Source organism: Stegostoma tigrinum, chromosome 3 (genome assembly GCF_030684315.1).
Source record: "Stegostoma tigrinum isolate sSteTig4 chromosome 3, sSteTig4.hap1, whole genome shotgun sequence".
Taxonomy (NCBI): domain Eukaryota; kingdom Metazoa; phylum Chordata; class Chondrichthyes; order Orectolobiformes; family Stegostomatidae; genus Stegostoma; species Stegostoma tigrinum.
Window position 1 is genome coordinate 28,671,628 of NC_081356.1, and position 20,687 is coordinate 28,692,314.

The window sequence follows — 20,687 nt, forward strand, 5'->3', positions numbered from 1 at the left end:
AAAGTCTGGAGAAACTGGTAAACTGTAATGAAACTTAGAATTCAACAAAGATATGAATGAACAGGGTTCGTAAGGTTGCTCTTTTCCATTGTGACCTTCCTCGTGATCTGATTTGCAATATTGGGTGAAAGACCAAAAGTATGAATTACGAGTAAAGGCATGCATGGTGACAGAAGGTGGAAATGTGCTCCCTCAAGGATCAATGCTTGAACAGTTTTCAACAAAGATATGTTAATTTAAGAATTTTGATATTGACTAAATCTTGGGATAAGCTTTCTCAGGGCTGCTGTACCTGACTCAACCACAATCTCAGAAGCAAGCTCTTATCAGAGGGAGAGAAGAAACACAAGGGAAATAAATTGCGAGCTGTAACCCATGCAAAGTCATTTGCAGTCCCATGTCCTAATTTTAGCAAAATCGTCTGGGTGTCGATTTGGTCTTAGTGGTTATCTTGCAGCAGCACTTTCTGGATGGGCATGCTCAGGCTTTGAAGGACGTTAACAAGTTAATCAAAACAAAATTTCAAAATTTTTGAATGCGTCAAATTGCAGGGTTTTGAGAAAAATAGCCATACTGAGGACTGTAATAAATTACCAGACATTAATAAAGTTGTTTACCTGTATAATTTTCTATAACCCAACCTTTTCACATTTCCGTGCTGGCATGATACACACTCTGCTTTCTTGTCATTGTAACTTACCGATGGTAAAGTTTTCAGCTGACTTGGACTTACATTTTGGAGCCCCTCTTCTAAACCTGTTTGCCTTGTTACTTTGCAACATGCCTCAAAGCTATGTCAAAGCACATTTTCTGAAATGTATTCAGACAAAATTTTCATTGTTTTTTTCGTCTTTGCTGGCCTTGTGCTCCATTTCTACTCCTTTTATATACAGAGCTCTTTGGTGAAGTTAGTGGAAGGTAAAAATCGGGCTGTTTGACATCAGGCTTCAGTACTGGGAATTTTTCTGGGATCTCATGTATTGAACGGTCATTGATTCTGCGATTTTGACTTGGAGAACATTGCTATCCTGTGTTTACGGATATGTAAGTTTGTTGATGTAGATAATACATACGGAACAGAAATATTTTTCACAAGTGCCAGACCATAGGTTGATCTTATTTGCTCCCTGCTCGTCACCACCTCCCCTCCCCCTGAAAAAAAAATTGTGAACTAATTTTTTAATTCTGGAAAGTCCAGATCTAAGCTTGAATTCAAAAGGAAGAGCAAATTGAGCACTCAAAAATATTTGCCAAATTTTACACTTATTACTCCTAGTTGAGAGGAGATATTTCAGAGTTGCTCCTTGCTATATAGAAAGGATTACAACTTGTTGAAGCTTCCAAAGCTTGATTTAAAAAAAAAACTCCCTTTAGGCACCACTTTTCAAGAGATAAAAATGTTCCGATTGCAGACTTCATACTTAATATGCTTTCGTTCGTGGTGTTCCTACCTTTGCAGAAATGTTAGTGACATCACTGAGCAACAGTACCTTCTGTATAAAATTATTGAATGGTGCAGCCTAGTCTTCATGTAACTATCAATTCTCTTTTGTATTTTATTGGCGCAGCTTACCATTGTTTTGCTTTATGTTTAAAGGAGAAAGTTGGGGAGTTTGCAAAGATGTCAAAAATCGAGCTACTCGAAGCAACTGAAAAATCAGTTGGCCCACCAGAAATGTACAAGTTTCACAGTGACTTAAAGAATTACCGCGAAAAAGAGAAGGAGCTTGAGGTATGGGGCAATAATACCTTTGTTGTTGTAAACATTGGCTCCTATTTTTCTGTTAATGTGAGATAAGATTTGTTCCATGCATTTGTAGAATACATGTAAAGAAAAGTCAGCTGCTTTGGAGAAAATGAAGCAAAGGAATGAACGGCACGAGCAAGATGTTCAGCGGTATTACGAGCGACAGAGACATTTAGACAAAATAAAGATGCTGGAAAGAAAGAGGCCCTGGGTGGTAAGTTATGACTTTATAGTTATGTGAGATTGCACTTCAGAGACTCAACAATGTTAGAACTGTTGATTTACAGTGAATGTAAACTCGTTCAGAGTGTAATAATGTTGGCCATTTTCCTGCTCATGGGATGGTAGCAACTGCCGATGCTGGAGAATCTGAGATAACATGGTGTGAAGCTGGATGAACACAATGGGCCAAGCAGCATAAGAGCAGCCGGAAAGCTTGACGTTTCAGGTTGGGACACTTCTTCAGAAATGGGGGAGGGAAAGGCGATTCTGAAGTAAATAGGGAGACAGGGGTGGGTGAATAGAAGATGGATAAAGGAGAAGATAGGGTGAGAGGAGACAGACGGGTTAGAGCCACTGAAGGTGAATGGAGTTGGGGGGGATAAGTCAGCCCAGGGAGGATGGACAGGCCAGGAGGCGGGATGAGGGTAGTGGGTAGGGGATGGGGTTGGGGCTTGAGGTGGGAGAAATGGTTAGGGTGGCGGGGACTAGCTGGGCTGGTTTTGGCATGAGGTTGAGAGAGGGGAGATTTGAAGCTTGTGAAATCCACATTGATACCCTTGGGCTGCAGCCTAAATGCAAACGAAATATGAGATGCTGTTCCCGCATCTTTTGGGTGGCATCATCGTGGCAATGCAGGAGGCCCAGGATGGACGTGTCGTCCGAGGAGTGGGTTTCTCCCCCTTGGTCCAGGAACTCCCTACCTACGTCCGTGACACCACCCACGCTCTCCATCTCCTCCAGAACCTCCAATTCCCTGGTCCCCAACACTTCGTTTTCACTCAGTTCCTATACACCTGCATTCCCCATGCCGATGGCCTAAACGCTCTCCGCTTCTTCCTGTCCCGCAGACCTGACCAGTCCCCCTCCACTGACACCCTCGTCCGCTTATCCAAACTTGTTGTCACCCTCAACAACTTCTCCTTTAATTCCTCCCACTCCCTACAGACAAAGGGGGTGGCCATGGGTGCCCGCATGGGCCCAAGCTATGCCTGCCTCTTTGTAGGGTATGTGGAACAACCCCTCTTCCAAAACTACACTGGCCCTATCCCCCATCTCTTCCTCCGTTACATTGATGACTTTTTTAGGCGCCGCTTCGTGCTCCCACAAGGAGCTTGAACAGTTCATCCACTTCACTAACACTTTGCACCTCAACCTTTAAGTTTACCTGAACCATCTCTGACACCTCTCTCTCCTTCCTGGACCCCTCTGTCTCCATCTCTGGCATCCAGCTGGAAACTGATATCCATTTTAAACCTACCGACTCCCACAACTACCTGGAATATTCCTCTCTGATGAAGGGTCTAGGCCCGAAACATCAGCTTTTGTGCTCCTGAGATGCTGCTTGGCCTGCTGTGTTCATCCAGCTTCGCACTTTGTTATCTTGGATTCTCCAGCATCTGCAGTTCACATTATACCTGGAATATTCCTCCTGTCACCCACCTTCCAGTAAAAATGCCATCCCGTATTCCCAATTCCTTCGCCTCCACCACATCTGCTCCCGAGATGAGGCATTCCACTCCCGAACATCCCAGATGCCCTCTTTTTTCAAAAACCGCAACTTCCCCTCCACAATGATCAAAAGTGCCCTCGACCGTGTCTCCCGCATTTCCCGCAACTCATCCCTCACACCCGTTATTTGCAATAATAACTAAAACTGAATCCCCCTCGTCCTCACGTACCACCTGACCAACCTCCAAATCCAATGTATCATCCTTTGACATTTCCGCCATCTGCAATCCGACCCTACCACCAAGGACATTTTTCCCTCCCCACCCAAATGTGCTTTCTGAAGGGACCACTCTCTCCATGACTCCCTTGTTCGCTCCACACTCCCCTCCAGCCCCACCACCCCTGGCACTTTTCCCTGCAACTGAAGCCAGTGCTACTCTGCCCCTATACCTCCCCACTCACCCCGATCCCAGGCCCGAGGAAGACGTTTCACATCAAACAAATGTTCACCTGCACATCTGTCCATTACATACTGTATCTGCTGTTCCCGAAGCAGCCTCCTCTACATTGGGGAAACCAAACGGAGGCTTGGGGACCGCTTTGCAGAACACCTACGCTTTGCTCTCAACAAACAACTGCACCTCCCAGTCGCGAACCATTTCAATTCACCCCCCCAACTCCTCGGACAACATGTCCATCCTGGGCCTCCTGCATTGCCACAATGATGCCACCCGAAAGATACAGGAACAGCATCCCAAGGGTATCAATGTGGATTTCACAAGCTTCAAAATCTCCCCTCTCTCAACCTCATGCCAAAACCAGCCCAGCTAGTCCCCACCTTCCTAACCATTCCTCCCACCTCAAGCCACAACCCCATACCCTACCCGCTAACCTCATCCCGCCCCTCTGACCTGTCCGTCCTCCCTGGACTGACCTATCCAACCCCTAAATCCCCAACTACATTCACCTTCAATGGCTCTAACTCCGCCTCTTTGACCTGTCTGTCTCCTCTCACCCTATCTTCTCCTTTATCCATCTACTACCCGCCTCCCCCGTCTCCCTATTTATTTCAGAATCGCCTTCCCCTCCCCCATTTCAGAAGAAGTGTCCCGACCTGAAACGTCAAGCTTTCTGGCTCCTCTGATGCTGCTTGGCCCACTGTGTTCATCCAGCTTCACACCGTGTTATTCCTGCTCATGAAACCAGTTTTGTGTTCCAGTTTATTGATGTGTCAGACACTATTTGGAACAAGTTCATCTCTTGGGATTCATTCTGATGGCCTAGGTGGTTAGGAAGAAAGTTTTCAACCTTTCTTTACCTTTCAGGTTTTATTGTGGTCTCTGTTATGATAGAGAAGCTAATTGTAATTGTGTGACAGGCTGCCTGAAGCACCTAGGCTTAATGGACAGGAAAAGACTAAGTTGTTAGCTGCAAGGATGGAAGCTGATTCTGTATCTGTCTGGCGACATCTTGAAACCACTTGCCCACTGAGTAGAGGGCTTTTGATTTAATTAAGCTGCTTGCGTCTTTCCATGTTTTTGCGGTACTCTGAACAACTGCTTGCAAATGCGCATCAACTTAGATATTTAACTTGGATGTCTTTGATATGAATAGGCTCCTAAATCTATTTTAGGATTCATCAAAGGTCAAACGCGTAGATTCCCTTAGTATAAGCTGCTGGTTCAACTGAAAAGGCACCAGTAGATCTTTAGTTTTAATGGGGTCAAGAGAACTGAGGGGCTCAATCTACACTGAAGTAACCCAAAATGCTGCTTAAATTTATGTTGGTCTGTACCCTGGACTAAAGACCAGGAATGTGTTTCAGAATTCAGCAATGATCACTTCAATGGAAAATCCGTCAATAACACAGTTTGCACGTATTTATTCTAATTCATATTTGATCATTGATGTTTCAAATGAAGAAGAAAGCTACATTGATTCAAGACACTCTGTCACTCCTTGGAAACTTAAAATAAAACACATTTATTTCCTTCAATAAATGTTTGACACCGTGCCCTTTTTTTTTACAAAGGAATATGAAGTTGCTCGACAGGAGCATGAAGAAGTGAAGCGTGCCCGTGACCAGCTTAAACAAGAACTGAAAGCACTCAGAGAAGCCCAAGCTCCAATGACCAGAAAAATTCAAACTGTTGAAAGGCAATGTCGGGAGCAGGAAGCAAAAATAAAAGAAAAGGTTAGAGGATTGGTTGGTGCAAGAAAGAAATCCTGATTTTAGTCATGGTAGCATTTCATAGACTTCAACACTCCTCAGTTACGTGTTGCACACATCTGGGCTTTAAAAGATGATATTTATAATTTACAAGATTTTATTATGGTGAAACTAAACACCTTTGTTAAACTGATCTGATGAGAAACTTTTTTTCAAAGGGTGGTGATTATTTGGCTCATGACACCATAAAATGGCCCAAATAGGATTTTACATCAGTCCAATTCCCTGACAGGGGGATGCTGTCAGCTTCCCACTTTAAGAGGGCTCCCCATGTTTTTACCATCACTGTGCTCCTCACTTCCCAGCGACTGATAAATTTCAGGCTCTGAATGTTGCTTGAGATAAGTTATATTGACAGGGGAATGACATGCATGATTGTGAGGAATTCGCAGGGGAGTGGAATTAATTGGATAACAGTGCCAAAAAGCCATCGCAAGGAAAGAGAGTCAGTTCACATTATGATATACTGCATCGTTCTGTGATTCTTTGAATGTCTGAATGTGCTGCAGATTCTACTTAATAACAATAATTTTGACAGGGTGACACCACATTATTGACAGTTTGGATTGCCCTATTGCATTTAGTGTTTTTGATGAGCCATTTGCATAAACAAAGTGAAAGGATTCATGTGGGGAGGGTTTCAATAATGAGAGACAAAGTGTGTAGCTAGTTGTTGGAAAGAGCACCCTGTGATTTCCTTACTTATGCATGCAAGAGTAAATCTTTAATAGTCTTAATCTAATCAGTAATTTTGACTGTGATATCTGTCTACCCTAATTTGAATAATACATCTGTTGTATATATGGTGTTTAAAGCATGTGTTTTCTGTATTAATATAACTCAGTGGAATGATTGAAGTTGTGTTTTATTTTGTAGGGGTCTGAAATTAAGAATTTCACTCAAGAATGCAAACAGAAACAAGATTCTTTAGAAAGGAAGGACAAAGAGGTTGGTAGAATTTCATTGCAAGCATGCTCACAATCTGAGAAATGGACTTGTGGGGAAACAGCATTTTTTTTGATGAAAATCAACAGTATCATGGACTAAGCCCAACTAGATACAATGATGCGATGCTCTTTGGTTTGTAATTATCATTTGAGAAAAATGATTTGCGTGCAGAATTTAGCATTGGCAACTTCTAATACCAACCACCCTCATGGCTGGTCTGAAAATTCTACTTGTTGAATACCTTCGTGTGTAGTGCGCTATATTAGAATTAAAAGACAAGCTTCATAGCCTAGCATTATATTCCTTTAAGTACGGAAGATTAAGGAATGATCTAACAAAGCTGTTTAAAATGGTTAAAGAAGTTGTTAGTGGAGAAAGAGAAATTATTCCAATCTGGGTTTGGGAAAATGGCCAAACGCCTAATGTCCTGCTGTTACTACTCAGTCTCCTCGTATGAACCGTCTCAAATTTGTCATCTACTCCATGCCACTATTACATGCCTATTGCACCCTCGCTTAAAAAAAGATATTCAAACATGATGAATATCTAACATATGCTCACTACTCTGATGCCAAACAATAATCATCAGCAGTGATCTTAGACACTTGCATGATATGGTGCTTTTAAATGTTTCTCTTTCCATTCTGAGCCTAGTATTCTTTATGAAATGAAAGTGCTGTACAATGACATATTTTCTCCTGGAAGCTGACTTTAATGTACTCATAAAATGTGCTGTTGCCCTTTTCTTTGTGACTACAACTGTTACTTTTCTATAGCCTCTAAACTGTTAAAATGTCGATATCGTGAAGTAAGCTTTACGATAAAGAGAATCTACTGCAGTTCTTTCATTTCCTTTGTACTTTGATTTACTTAACTGAAGGACTTCTATCTTCAAGGTTGAAGAAGTTCAGCAACGTTTAAGAATGAAAAAAGATGAAGAAATTGACCGCCAGAAAAGAATAAGTAACACCAAAAAAATGATAGAAGATTTGCAGAAAGAACTGAACACTACCAGGAATTATGACCATGTACAACCAGAAATAGATCAAATCAGTAGTGCTCTCCGCAGAGTTCAACAGGATAAAGGAGCTGTTGACAGTGAGAAAGTAGAACTACGAAGAGAAAAGGAAAATTTGGAGAAAGAAAAAAAGAGTAAGTGTGTTCTAGTAAGATTGTAAATTCCAGTGTTTAAAGGCATATGGTTTGGATATTGAGCAAGCCAGTTAAATAAAGTACTGACACAGAAACTGAAAGTGCTGGAGAAACTTAGCAGGTATGGCAGCGTCTGTAGAGAGAAAAGCAGAATTCATGTTTCGAGTCCAGTGACCCTTTGTCAGAACTTTGTCATTTTATCAGTGCCTGCAGTTCTTTGTTATTATTTACGGAAGTATTGAAATCTGTCAGTCTTGGATCAAATAAGTAAGACAAGTAAATAGTGTCATAGTAGCTATGTTCCAGCACAATAGAAAAGTTTCACCAGAAGTTCTTTAAATAGACCTAGAAAACTAGATGGTTTTTCTAATAGTCACTAGCCAGAATTTGATTCAAGAAGTTAAAGATGAAAAGTATCTTCTACAAAATGACAAATAAAATGGATCCAATACTCTAATTTTTTTACAGTTCTTAACACCAAAAATTGGCAATATGCATATTATATGAATTAGTACAGTGAAAATGATGCATTGTAGTATTTTATTTCCAAAGCCTTTTTGTCAATAAGTTATTGCACAGTACTTAAATTAATTCCTACTAATAGATAATAGAGGATGAAATATTTTGATCAAAGAGGTAAATTTGAGCATTAGTATAAAATTGCATGGGACATAGAAGCTTTTACAGTCAGTTTCTATGAATATGTGATAAAAACACAATAGTAGTACAGCCGTAGATCCTCTACAGCCAAAAGCTGGGGAAACTATAATGGAGAACAAAATAATGAGCATGTACTTTGGTTCTGCTGGACAAGAGAGCACAGATAACCTTCCGGAAATATTATGGAACCAAGAGTCTGCTGTGAGAGTGAATTGAAGGAAATCACTATTAGTAAGAAAATGGTGCATGAATTAATGGGGTGAAAGACTGACAGATCCTGAAGACCTGCATCCAAGAGTTGTAAAGGCAAGTGACACTGGAAATATTGAATTTTCTCTATTTTGATGTAGTTCCAACAGATTGGAGGTGGTAAATGTGACCCCCTACGAATTAAAAAAGCATAGGGAGGCATAAAACAGAATTGCGGACCAGTTAGCTACAGCCAAAACGTTGAATGTTTTCAAGAAGGAGTTAGATGTGTCGGCCTTGAGGCTAAAGGAATCATGGGTATGGGGAGAAAGTAGGAACAAGGTACTGATTTGGATGATCATTCAAAATCACATTGAATAGCAGAGCGAGATCAAAAGATCAAATTTCCATGTATCTGTGTTTGCATTTGTGTTGTTATTCTTGGCCAGTGGCATTATGTGGCAGTGTTTTTGGCACCTACTGTCAGTGAAAAAATTGGTGACCCATTGACTAATATACTATTACTTGAAACACAGAGGTAATGGTTAATATCAAAAGACTCGAAGACATGATGCACATTAAAGAAGAAAATCTTAGAAATCGTTTCAGAGATACGTACAATGCTGTCTTGTGGTTAAGACAGAACAGAAATCGATTCCGTGGGCACATCTATGAACCAATTATGCTTGAGGTAAAAGTTCTCTTTTTAATTATCTGTATGTAAGTTAGTGGTAAGGTTATTTCTCGTTAAAGTGGCGTGTGCTTGATTTGTACTTGTAATGCTGGTTTGATTTTGGACTGTTTTGTGCTGAGTGCAGAGTTTCCAGTGAGACAGCAGGACATGAAATAACAGTCAGATGTAGAGCACGCTGTCCATTTTACGGCAAACGGAATCTATTTAGTAGCAACGGCAGCAGCCGATGTGCTGAGACCTGTTCCAGAATACCGTTGAAGCTGCCATTCTGGAGGCATTACGTTCCAAATCCTCGCCAGTCGCTGCCAAAAAAATTGCTCAAGTTGCCTATGGTTTTTTTTTGCAAATCACCTTCAGCCTGAGCCCTTTGGTTATTGACTATTCAGTGGGAATGTAAGGAGACTCAATAGCACATAAAGATTAGCATAGCTTGTATCTTGCACTATAGTTCTAAGTAATTTTGTGATTATGATTGCAGCTTTCACTTATTCTACTAACCTTCTTGACCCTCTCTACATTATTTTTTCTTCTTGCACCCTGTCTGCATTGTAATGTATCTATTACCCAGTACCCTACTATACTTTGGTGCTACTACCACCAAATTCTCAAGGACAGTTAGAGTTGGCAGTAAATGCTAGCCTAGTAAGCAACATGTGCACCTCATGAATGTTTAAAAAGTACGTTATGAAAATCATAAATTCTACTTCAAAGTGTCCTTCCCACAATCTTCAAGATTTTTTGGAACTAAAATTTTCTAACGTCCAAATTATCATCTTTCACTCTTTCCAACCTTGCTTGTGTTGTGCATTTTACTAGTCTTGAACTCTTGATTTTTAGCCAATCTGAATGAAAGATAATGATCTACTGTTTTGGAAGTATAATGCCGTTGAATGCAAATTTCAATGCTGTTAGTTTCAAATCAAGAAATTGATTGAATTTTCAGGTTATGGTTTTGCCCTCTTTTAGCAACCTATTTCTCAATAACATTTTATCAGTTTTTACCTTGCTTTTAATCTTCTTACAGCTTAATATGAAGGATTCGAGAAATGCCAAATACATTGAAAATCATATTCCAATGAACGATTTGAGGGCCTTTGTTTGTGTGAACATGGATGATATGGGTGCATTCCTTTCAGAGGTCAGTACAAGCACAGACTTCCACAAGACTTAGGTTTTCTTGCAAAAAATCAAATGAAGTGCAGAGAAAGGGATTGTTAGAATGTCTCTACAGCTGAAGTTAGTTAAATCTATGTTTGTCACTATTCTTCTGCTGTGTTCCCTGTCTGCTGCCTCCATCTAGCTTCTCCTCCTATCATCCTTTCTGTCCTCGGTTATTAAGAAACCTATACCACACATCAGGTCATTCCACACCCCCTTACTGATTTTCTACTCAATTCATGGCCAGTGCTGTCCTGATCTCTCCCCTGAATTCAACAGAATTGAACGTTCGGGATTATGTAATCTGGGCTGCCGTTTAAACACAATCATACAAGGGCAAATTTCACTCAAAATATGTACAGTCATCCAACTGTGAATTGACATGAGTGAAATTGAGAGACTTCCTTTCAACAATGTAGCAATTACACTGTATATAATGTTTTAATTGTTGCACTAGTCAGAGGGAAATAGCGGTGTAGTGGTAATGTCATTGGACTAGTAACCCCGACAGTACGAGTTTAAGTCCAGCAGTTGGTGGAATTTAAATCAACTAATAAATCTGAAATTAAGTCCTAAAAACAACCTTAAAACTATTATCAGTTGTTTTAAAAATCCACCTGGCTTACTGCTGTTCTGTAGGAAAGGCAAGCAGCGCAGTGCTGTTAAGTAGGAGGTTCCAGGACTTCAGTTAAGCCGCTGTAAAGGAAAAACATCTTTGTTACAAGTCAGAAAAGTTGTCGGTGTGCCTATTTCTGACTTTCAAGGGCACTTAGGAATGAGCAATAAAGGATGGGGTACCCAGTGACAGCTGCATCCCCATGAGTGATTTTTGTTTTTTAAAAGTCCGCTCCAGGTACTTACTTCACAGACTGTAATGTGCAATTTTGTGTTACTACTGTTATTACTAAAGCTTGCTGATCTTCAGTGCGAGGATTTGCTGACCTCAGCACTAGCTAAGTTAGGGTTGGATTTGGAACAGACGTCCAGGATCCACCTGTTAAGTGCTGTGTGCGTGTGTTTATGGTAAAAAGAGGATTAACAAACATGAAGATTGTGAAAGAGGCAGGAGTTGAGAAAATGTGAGGGTTCATAATCTTGTACGGTATTGCCTAATAGGTTGGCTGATAGAAATCTTGCACTTTCAGGTTCGTGATAAACAGAGGCTAAAAGTAAATGCAGTGTGTGCACCTTCCATCTCAGCTGCAGGGAGGCCACCCACGAGGCCCATTCAAGAACTTCAGTAAGTAGTTTAAATTTTAATGATTAAATTTTGAATAAAATTTGACATGATTTAAGTTATGAAATAATAACTAAGCTAAATATAAGGTTAAAACTGTATAACTGATTTTGTAAGTTAACAATGTTGTCCTCAACATGTGATGGAAATAAGGCCTCAATTAAATAGAGCTGTCAGCATATAAATAACATCTGCATTCTGTTTTTAGCTTGTCATACTTGACTAACTTTAGAACAGGCTTGTGCTTATTGCTTATGTCTCAAGCCCTGAATAATTGACTCCTCATCTGCCAATATATATATTTCTGTTTAATTGATTTGCCGATCTCCAGCCCTAATAACAATTGCATAAATGTCTTGCTATTATAATCAAAACAACTATGTCCCTATATTTATCCCATTTAATATCTTAACAGATCTAATTAGTCTTTACATGTGATATTGCAATTTAACAATTGGATGAATATTATTTATATTTCTGAATTTACATGTGTCTTGGAGCATTTCCTTCTAAGATTTACAATAAAATTTTATATTTAACTGGATTTAATTTTACTTTGTTTTGTTTTGGTTTCATTCATTTGTTCTATAATGCTTGCTCTAATGGTAGCAAGTACTGCTTGGTATAAAAGTATCATATTTACAGTTGTATTCATCTGGACAGTTAACAGGCTATCAATTGCAACTACTTGTTGGTTAAATCTTTTTAGCCTTTTGTAACCTCGTCATCTGTGCACTTTTGAACAATCAAATTTGCTTACTCTTTCAGAAACCTTTTGAACTTATTACCTTATTGCATTCTACTTAACTGTAACTGTCATTTTTTTAAAAATAGAATGTATGGATTTGTATCCTACTTGAGAGAGCTGATAGATGCACCAGAACCTGTAATGAGTTATCTATGTGAGCAGTACAAGGTTTATGACGTTCCAATAGGGACCGCCAGAACCAAAATGATGATTGAAAAGGTATGTGTTCTGAAGAAGAGCCCTGATTGACTCAGTGTTAACTGTACTTCACACTTTTTTTTTCTCTCCATACAAATATTACCACAGCTGCTGAGTTTCTCCCAGCACATCCTGTGTTTATTTCAGATTTACAGCATCAGAAGTATTTTTCTTCTATTATGAGGTGTTTTAAATTGAGAGACCTGAAGATCAAGGTCCTAAGGAAGAGTTGAGGCTTGATGAGCAAGGTCTGCGTGGCAGTGATCGAGGGCAGAATAGTGAGGCTCTTGAGCAGGGGCATGGTTTCTATGAGACAGTGAGGGCAGGGACAGAGGATGGGGGACAAATGACTGGTGAGCTTGGGAACCCTGTCAAGAAGTTATTTGAGCATGCAAGCCACAGAACAGGAAGTCTGGAAAGTGACATTAAACTGAAATTGATTACTGTAAACTATTAGACCAACACTACTTTATTAACTGAGTTAAAAGTTAGCGTTGGGGTTAAAATGAAACTTTTTAAACTAAATTAATAAGGTAGTATGATCTTAATTGCTTATCGTCAGTCTTAGTCTGATGTCGGATTTCCATTTGTCCTGTTCGGTGGCTTGCATGCCCAGATAACTCCTTGCCCAGGGCTCTCAACCTCACCAGTCACCTGCAAGGATTTTAGTCCTCGCCGTCTGTCCCTGACCTCACCATTGCATAGAATCCTTGCCCCTGCCCTGCTTCTACTGAGCTTGTGTGGTTTAATTGGCCTATAATTGCCCAGTTCAGAATTGCTCCCTTTCTTGAATATCAACACACGTACAGTTACCTCTAAACACAGGGAGCAGACTGCAAATGAGCTATTAAATATTTAGAGGGCCTTAATTACCTTGGCTCCCATTTCTTTAAGTATTGTGACATGAATTCAAAAGCTAAATCTACAAATGCTAGAAATATGAAATAAAAATAACATGCTGGAAATACTCAGGACGTCTGGCAGTCTCTGTGGAGTTAGTGCTCCAACTCCATTATGTTTTATTAAAACTGAGCCAAGTTAGAGACCTAACAGCTTCTTAAAACAAGAACAGACAATGAAAGACAGGAAGACCTATTGGGTTGGAAGGTAGTAGAGAATAAATGACAATGGGATGATAATGCAAATCAAGGAAATGGCAATGCTATAAGTAAAGCAACAACTGATGTGTCTAGAGAAAGTGTGAACGATTATAGTGGAGTCCTCACAGACAACCTGAGTGTATGTTCATAGTGATAAATGTCTGGGTTAAGAGTTTGATCTGATACAAGACCTTTTAATCTCTCCATCTGCATCTATTTTAGCATTTACTGTTAAAATGTAAGCCAAATGTTTTCACAGATCCTCCTATGAGATGTAAAACTGCTGTCTCAGATGTTTAACTGGCTCTATAATGGAGAGAAGCAGAGAAGTTCTCCATAGTGTCCTGACTGATATTTATCCCTCAAATCAACATCACTAAAAGTAAATTATTTGCATAATATCATGTTGCTGTCAATGGCTGCTTGCTCTGTTTAAATTGACTGCTTTGTTTACAATGTTGACTTCACTTCAAAAGCTGATTGTAAAGTGTTTTGAGACATCCAGTCATTGCAGAACACGCTACATACATGCATGTGTTTTTTTCAGTTGTGTTTATCTGCTTTCCCCTTTAAATGTGTCAGTACAATTTAACTCAACAAATCCTTGCAACAGTGAGTTCCATATCCTCTCAATTCTCTAGGTAAACATGTTGCTTCCTAAAATCCTGTTGGACTTATTGTGTATTTATGACCCTCCAGTTTTGGTCTTTTCCACATGTAGAAACAACTTCTGCTGTAGTCCATTGCAGATTAGAATTCCAGTGATCTGATATATTGTGTGATCTCATTGTGATAGATTATCTATATTCACAAGAAGTAAATTGGACATGAGGAAGTGGCTTTTAGTTTTGGCAGCAGATTGATTTTGAGAAATGTCTACTTAGTTTTTGACCCTAACAAATTACAGTAATTTAGTAGGTTACAGTAGTTATATTGTAAGATGTTTTGGAATATTGATTATATTCCCTTGATTTGCGTCAATTCTTATTGCACAGTTTCAGTAAGCCTTTCATGGGTTTTATGCCTGCTTTGTTAAAATATACTTCAAAGTTTAACAAGTGGATACTGATGAAAATTTACTTTGGCAAAATTTGTGTAACTTTGTTTAAAACAAAACACTTCTGTAATAGAGTGTAAATCTTCAAGGTGAAAATGGATCAGTCTACTACAGCAACATGTTAATTTTCCGTAGGTGATAAGTGAAACACAACTGCGTCAGATCTATACAGGAGAAGAACGATACAGCGTAAAGAAATCCATTTACTCAAATAAAGTTATTTCAAGCAACACACAGCTAAAGGATGCTAAGTTTCTCACTGTACAGGTGGATGTGGATGAAAGAAGACGCTTGGAGGATCTATCAAAGGTAAAGTTTTATACAGTATATTAGCTTTTGGTACACATGTAAAAGGAAAAAAAAATCTCTTGACCACAAAGCAATGATATTGCAGGTCGCTGACATTGAATAGTCCGTTCACTTAACTTTCATTTGTTAAGTCTTTTGAAAGCTTATCAGGATGTTAAACTTGAAAGACTGTGTTTTCCCTTGTCTAGAAATTATGGAACTGGATCATAGTCTCAGGAGTCAACCATTTAGGACTGAACAATATATTTCTTCACTCAGAGGATTGTGAATCTTGAAGGAATTCTCAGTTCCAGTGGGATTTGCAAGCTCGAGTATCAAGTATTTTCATGACCGAAATCAGTAGATTTTGAGGAAGGGGTATAGTAGTGGAGTTAGTATAAAAGTCTGTCCATGACCTTATTGAATGGTTGAGCAGGCTTGATGAGTTGTATTGGCTACTGTTGTTTTAATGGACAAGCCCTGATGTTTTCTGAGCTAGTTGATATCTCCTGTAAGTATGTCTACTTCTCACCATGCCATTTGCCAAGTTTCTTAGTGTAACTTCTGGAGGAACAGAGCACCTTCAGGCAGCACAATTTGGATTTATGCATTCAAAACTCTGTTCCTTAATCAATACTAACTGATCCTTTATTTTGGCCAATGATGCAAGACTTTTATATCTGAATGTTCTCAGTAGGGTGTTGTGGCTTAATGGGATCCGTGAGTGGGCATCAGAAATAGCTAATTGTGTACAGTGCATTGTACATGTCTTGTAATTTTCTATAATACTGTAAATCTTGTGTTTTCTGATTTTTTAAACTTCATCGGTAATTTAAAGAATAAATCAGAATTAAAAAGGCATTTCCTTTCAGATGAATATTTGTTGGATAAAAATACATTTTGCCTGTCTCCCAGGGTCATGGAAGACTCTTTGTTTTAAACAGTTGGCCATCTGTGCAGAGCAGTACTTCTCAGAGCCAGTGAGGCTGGGTCCACCAAATCTGAATACATGAAGCAGATCTTAGGATGAGATGTTTGCATTCTCAGGAGGTTAGAGTGAGCAAGGTGGATCCCTGAACCCTCCACTGTCTTTTGGTTACTTGTTTCAGCATTGTAGCTCAAAGTTTTCAAGCCCTTGATGTCTGTGTTAATTTGTGTTCCTTCATTTTTCTTTTTTCATTAAGTGAGCCTTAGTTGTGTCGTCTCTCTGCACGTCTCATTTTCACCCTGTGCTCTGATTTGGTGACTCATTTTACCCTGCACTGTTTGCTTTACTGCAAACAAGAAGGGCCCATTTAGCTTTGTCAAAAAATATAGTATGAAAATATTGTCAAAACAATAAAGGTTAATGCTGGGGATGAGATGTGGAATTGGAAACCAGCTGACAAATTTCACAATTATTCTTATAAAACAATTATGTTCAAACTGTACTCCAGTTCATCCAAAACTCTACCACCTGTACTTGAACGCACACTGTGTCCTCCTTATCCATTATCCCTGCCTCCATTGATTTACTCATGCTTCTAGTCTCCAGCTGTTTAGTGGTGATTCTAGTCTTCATGCTTAAATCATTTTGTGCTCTGTATCCACTCCCCATCCACATATCTGTTCTTCCCCAACGTCTAGATTGGGGGTGAAAGAAACCAGAGGTGGAGAAACACAAGCTACTTGGTGAGCGTAGAGATAGAAAATCTTGAAGAGATAGTGATGCAAATTTTAAATTTGAAATTTGGGTGACTGATAGCAAACTTAGGACAAGGATTGCGTGGTATTGGGCAAGTAGGATATGATGGAGATAGAACACGTTGCCAACTTGCAGCCTAAGGAGTGTCTCAAAAATATGCAAGAATGCGAGCCTCAACAAATCTATCCAAGCCCCTGATATGAGATTTTACACACATGTCTGAGTAACATATCCATTCAGTTCAGCCAATGTCCCATAACTGGGTTTTGCTACCTATGCAGGAACAAAGTCGCTCATAACTGCAATAAATTGAGAACCCCTGGTTAAAACATTTAGACAATTCAAGAGCATTAAATGACTAGTTCAATGAAATAATCCAGCTGTTGTTTTTGTCTTCACTGCCTTACTTAAGGGACTATCCAAACAACTTGCTACTTCTTGAGTAAAATGTTGGGTGCTAAGAGATAAGTTTTGATTTTATCTATGTTATCTAAACGAGATTTTTTTATTACATGGTTGCCCTCCAGACATTTGTACATTTTCTGTTAACATTAGTTCTGAGTGGGTTACAGTGGTAAATTCAGTTGGTTGTTGTGTATATTCATACTCTGAGACCATCAGTACAACAAATCAATCTTGAAACATCTTGGGTGACAGAGTGAAGGTGACATTGTGTCATACTCAAAGGCTCAGATTTCAATCCATTTTACTTGCCAAACAAAAGCAAGATACAACAGTTGCCTAGAAGTCTGAAACAAACAGAAAATGCTAGAGAAACTTGGCAAGTCTCTCAGCATCTGTACAGAGAGAAACTGTTAACATGTTGAAATTGATGTGACTTCAGAACTGAAAAAGTGTCATATCGTACTTGAAACATTAACTCTGTTTCTCACTCCACAGATACTGCCAGACCCGCTGAGTTTCTCCAGTACTGTTTTATTTATTTATTGACTTGGCACATGTGATCACTTAAAACTTTCCCTCATCCTTCATCTTGAATATAATTTTGCTGAAGACCTTGTATTTTGTGAACCAATTGTGTGCTGAGAGTAACTGCGAATAAGCTGCACTCTAATGGTACAGTCATTGTTTTTCCTCCAGTTGGATATTTGAATGGGAAGGTTGAATACGGTCAATGAATGAGGAATCAAAGGTCGTTACTTAGATAAAGTGTAATGAATCACCCTTCTGTTTCATTCACAGGAAGTAACCTCCAACTTGAATGCAGTAGAATCACGCATTGCTGAGTTTTCTGAGAAACAGAGACTTCTTGAGCGCAAAGATAATGAACTGAGAACAAAGAAGAAAGAACTTTTGGAGATGAAGAGCAGGCGAAGACAAATAGAACAAAAGATCAGCACAAAAAATGATAGGTGTGGACGCTGTTATACCTTTTGCAGAATATTTGCATCACCTATATCCACCCACTAATCCCCTGTGTAATCAAGATATTAACGATGTTGATTCACATCTTATACAAAGAAGGAGGGGTTTGTACACTGTTTGAAATATTTAAAGAAACGCGTTCACTGCATCTTAAATGTTGTTTGACCTCCATATTTAAGGAACCAGTAAATGTGTTGTGATGTGGCTCAAAGGAGGTTCAGTAAATTAATACCTGAAGAACTGGATTGTTTTACAAGTTTGGGTTAGATGGCCAGGCTTGTTTCCACTGGTGTTTTGGATGGTCTGGTTACACCTTCAGATGATAGATACAACTGAGGCAGTGATGATGTATGAATTGAAAGATATTCTTAACTGTGTTTAATACTTCTGCATAGATTTTTAATTTTTCAATAACTTGTTGAATATGAACCTGAAGGAGATTAACCATGAAACCCAATGGGATAGGACACAATTGGTTGAAAACTTGAATCGCAGTGGCTTATAGTTGTTATTTTAGTCATTTCTGCATAGTGCATGACTATTCTATAATTATGCAATAACAGTGAAAGGAAAACATTTTGCTTAGATGAGGGTGCTCTTCATTTGAAGATAGGTGTTGGAAAGACTGTTAACAAGAGTTACTGTACTCCCCTCATTTAACAAAGTGTAGAGCTGGATGAACACAGCAGGCCAAGCAGTATCTTAGGAGCACAAAAGCTGATGTTTTGGGCCTAGACCCTTCATCAGAAAAGGGAGGATGGGGAGAGGGTTCTGAAATAAATAGGGAGAAAGGGGGAGGCGGACCGAAGATGGATAGAGAAGAAGATAGGGGAGAGGAGAGTATAGGTAGGGAGGAGATAGGTCAGTCCGGGGAGGACGGACAGGTCAAGGGGTTGGGATGAGATTAGGAGGGAGGAAATGGAGATACGGCTTGAGGTGGGAGGAGGGAATAGGCGAAAGGAAGGACAGGTTAGGGTGGCAGAGACGAGCTGAGCTGGTTTTGGGATGCAGTGGGGGGAGGGGAGATTTTGAAGCTTGTGAAATCCACATTGATGCCATTGGGCTGCAGGATTCCCAAGCGGAATATGTGTTGCTGTTCCTACATCCTTTGGGTGGCATCATTGTGGCACTGCAGGAGTCCCAGGATGGACATGTCGTCTAAAGAATGCGAGGGAGAGTTGAAATGGTTCGCGACTGGAAGGTGCAGCTGTTTATTGCGAACTGAGCGGAGGTGTTCTGCAAAGCGGTCCTCAAGCCTCCGTTTGGTTTCTCCAATGTAAAGGAAACCACAACGGGTACAGTGGATGCAGTATACCACATTGGCAGATGTGCAGGTGAACATCTGTTTAATGTAGAAAGTCATCTTGGGGCTTCGGATGAGGGTGAGGGAGGAGGTGTGGGGGCAAGTGTAGCACTTCCTGCGATTGCAGAGGAAAGTGTCGGGTGTGGTGGGGTTGGAGGGGAGTGTGGAGCAGACAAGGGAGTCGCGGAGAGAGTGGTCTCTCCAGAAGGTAGACAAGGGTGGGGATGAAAAAATGTCTTTGGTGGTGAGGTCAGATTGCAGATGGCGGAAGTGTCGGAGGATGACGCGTTGTATCTGGAGGTTGGTGGGGTGGTATGTGAGGGCGAGGGGGATTCTCTTTTGCTGGTTATTGCGGGGATAGGGTGTGAGGGATGAGTTGCAGGAAATGAGGGAGAAACGGTCGAGGGTGTTCTAGACCACTGTGGGGGATTTAACAATTTGTTCTCAGTCTGAAGCAGATGGAGATGGATACTATCAACATTGAAGAGGAAGAACGAAAAGCAAATGCAAAAATGAAGGCGATCCATAATCAAAAGGCCAAACTAGTCTCTGAATTAACACAGCGTATTAGGGTGAGTCTTAGAAAAATTTCTGTCTTTCAGTATTTCCATAAAATTCTGTTGACTTCAGAGCTCCTAAATTCATTTGAATAAGTTCCCTTTTGCAAAATAAGCTGGAAATGTCTTTTAGTGAAATTCTCTTCTTTCTGGAAGTAATAAAATATCCATCTTGTAAAAATATTCAGCTTCATAAGCAAGGTGCATATCTGTTTTGCTTAAATGAAAAATTATTCAAGTTTCAAAAGGAACTCTGAGTGTGCAAAAGCATGTTTTTGTGCACATTAGCTTGGGGTACACATGTATAAGTGTTCTGCCTCGATGTTAAAGTCCTCATAATTGTTTTCTAATCACTCTATTCCCTCCACATTTCTATAATCTCCTGTAGGCCAAAAATCTGAGATCCCTGTCCTCCTTCAGTTTTAGCCTCTTGTACATTTGTCATTTTCAGCGCTCCAATTTTTTTTTCTTTATTCATTCACGAGATGAGGGCATTGCTGGATAGGCAGCTGGGCAGTTAAGAGTCAGCCACATTGCTGTGGGTCTAGAGTCACACGTAGGCTCGACCGGGTAAGGATGGCAGTTTCCTTCCCTAAAAGACATTAATGAACCAGATGGGGTTTTTCTTACAATTGGCAATAGATTCACAGTCTTCATTAGACTCTTAATTCCAGATTTCT

General features: G+C 39.9%; 1 protein-coding gene across 4 annotated transcripts in view; it reads left to right on the plus strand.

The window, feature by feature from the left end:
* Positions 1 to 20,687, plus strand: part of smc5 (structural maintenance of chromosomes 5) — a 49,502-nt gene that overhangs the window by 13,776 nt on the left and 15,039 nt on the right. For all 4 annotated transcript variants that reach the window (XM_048527316.2, XM_048527315.1, XM_048527318.1 and 1 more), the window contains 12 exons: positions 1,598 to 1,732; positions 1,821 to 1,961; positions 5,451 to 5,612; positions 6,525 to 6,596; positions 7,493 to 7,748; positions 9,134 to 9,288; positions 10,316 to 10,429; positions 11,595 to 11,689; positions 12,521 to 12,653; positions 14,925 to 15,098; positions 17,965 to 18,134; positions 19,899 to 20,022. In XM_048527316.2, coding sequence (XP_048383273.1) covers positions 1,598 to 1,732; positions 1,821 to 1,961; positions 5,451 to 5,612; positions 6,525 to 6,596; positions 7,493 to 7,748; positions 9,134 to 9,288; positions 10,316 to 10,429; positions 11,595 to 11,689; positions 12,521 to 12,653; positions 14,925 to 15,098; positions 17,965 to 18,134; positions 19,899 to 20,022 — 1,731 coding nt within the window. The remainder of the gene's footprint in view (positions 1 to 1,597; positions 1,733 to 1,820; positions 1,962 to 5,450; positions 5,613 to 6,524; positions 6,597 to 7,492; positions 7,749 to 9,133; positions 9,289 to 10,315; positions 10,430 to 11,594; positions 11,690 to 12,520; positions 12,654 to 14,924; positions 15,099 to 17,964; positions 18,135 to 19,898; positions 20,023 to 20,687) is intronic.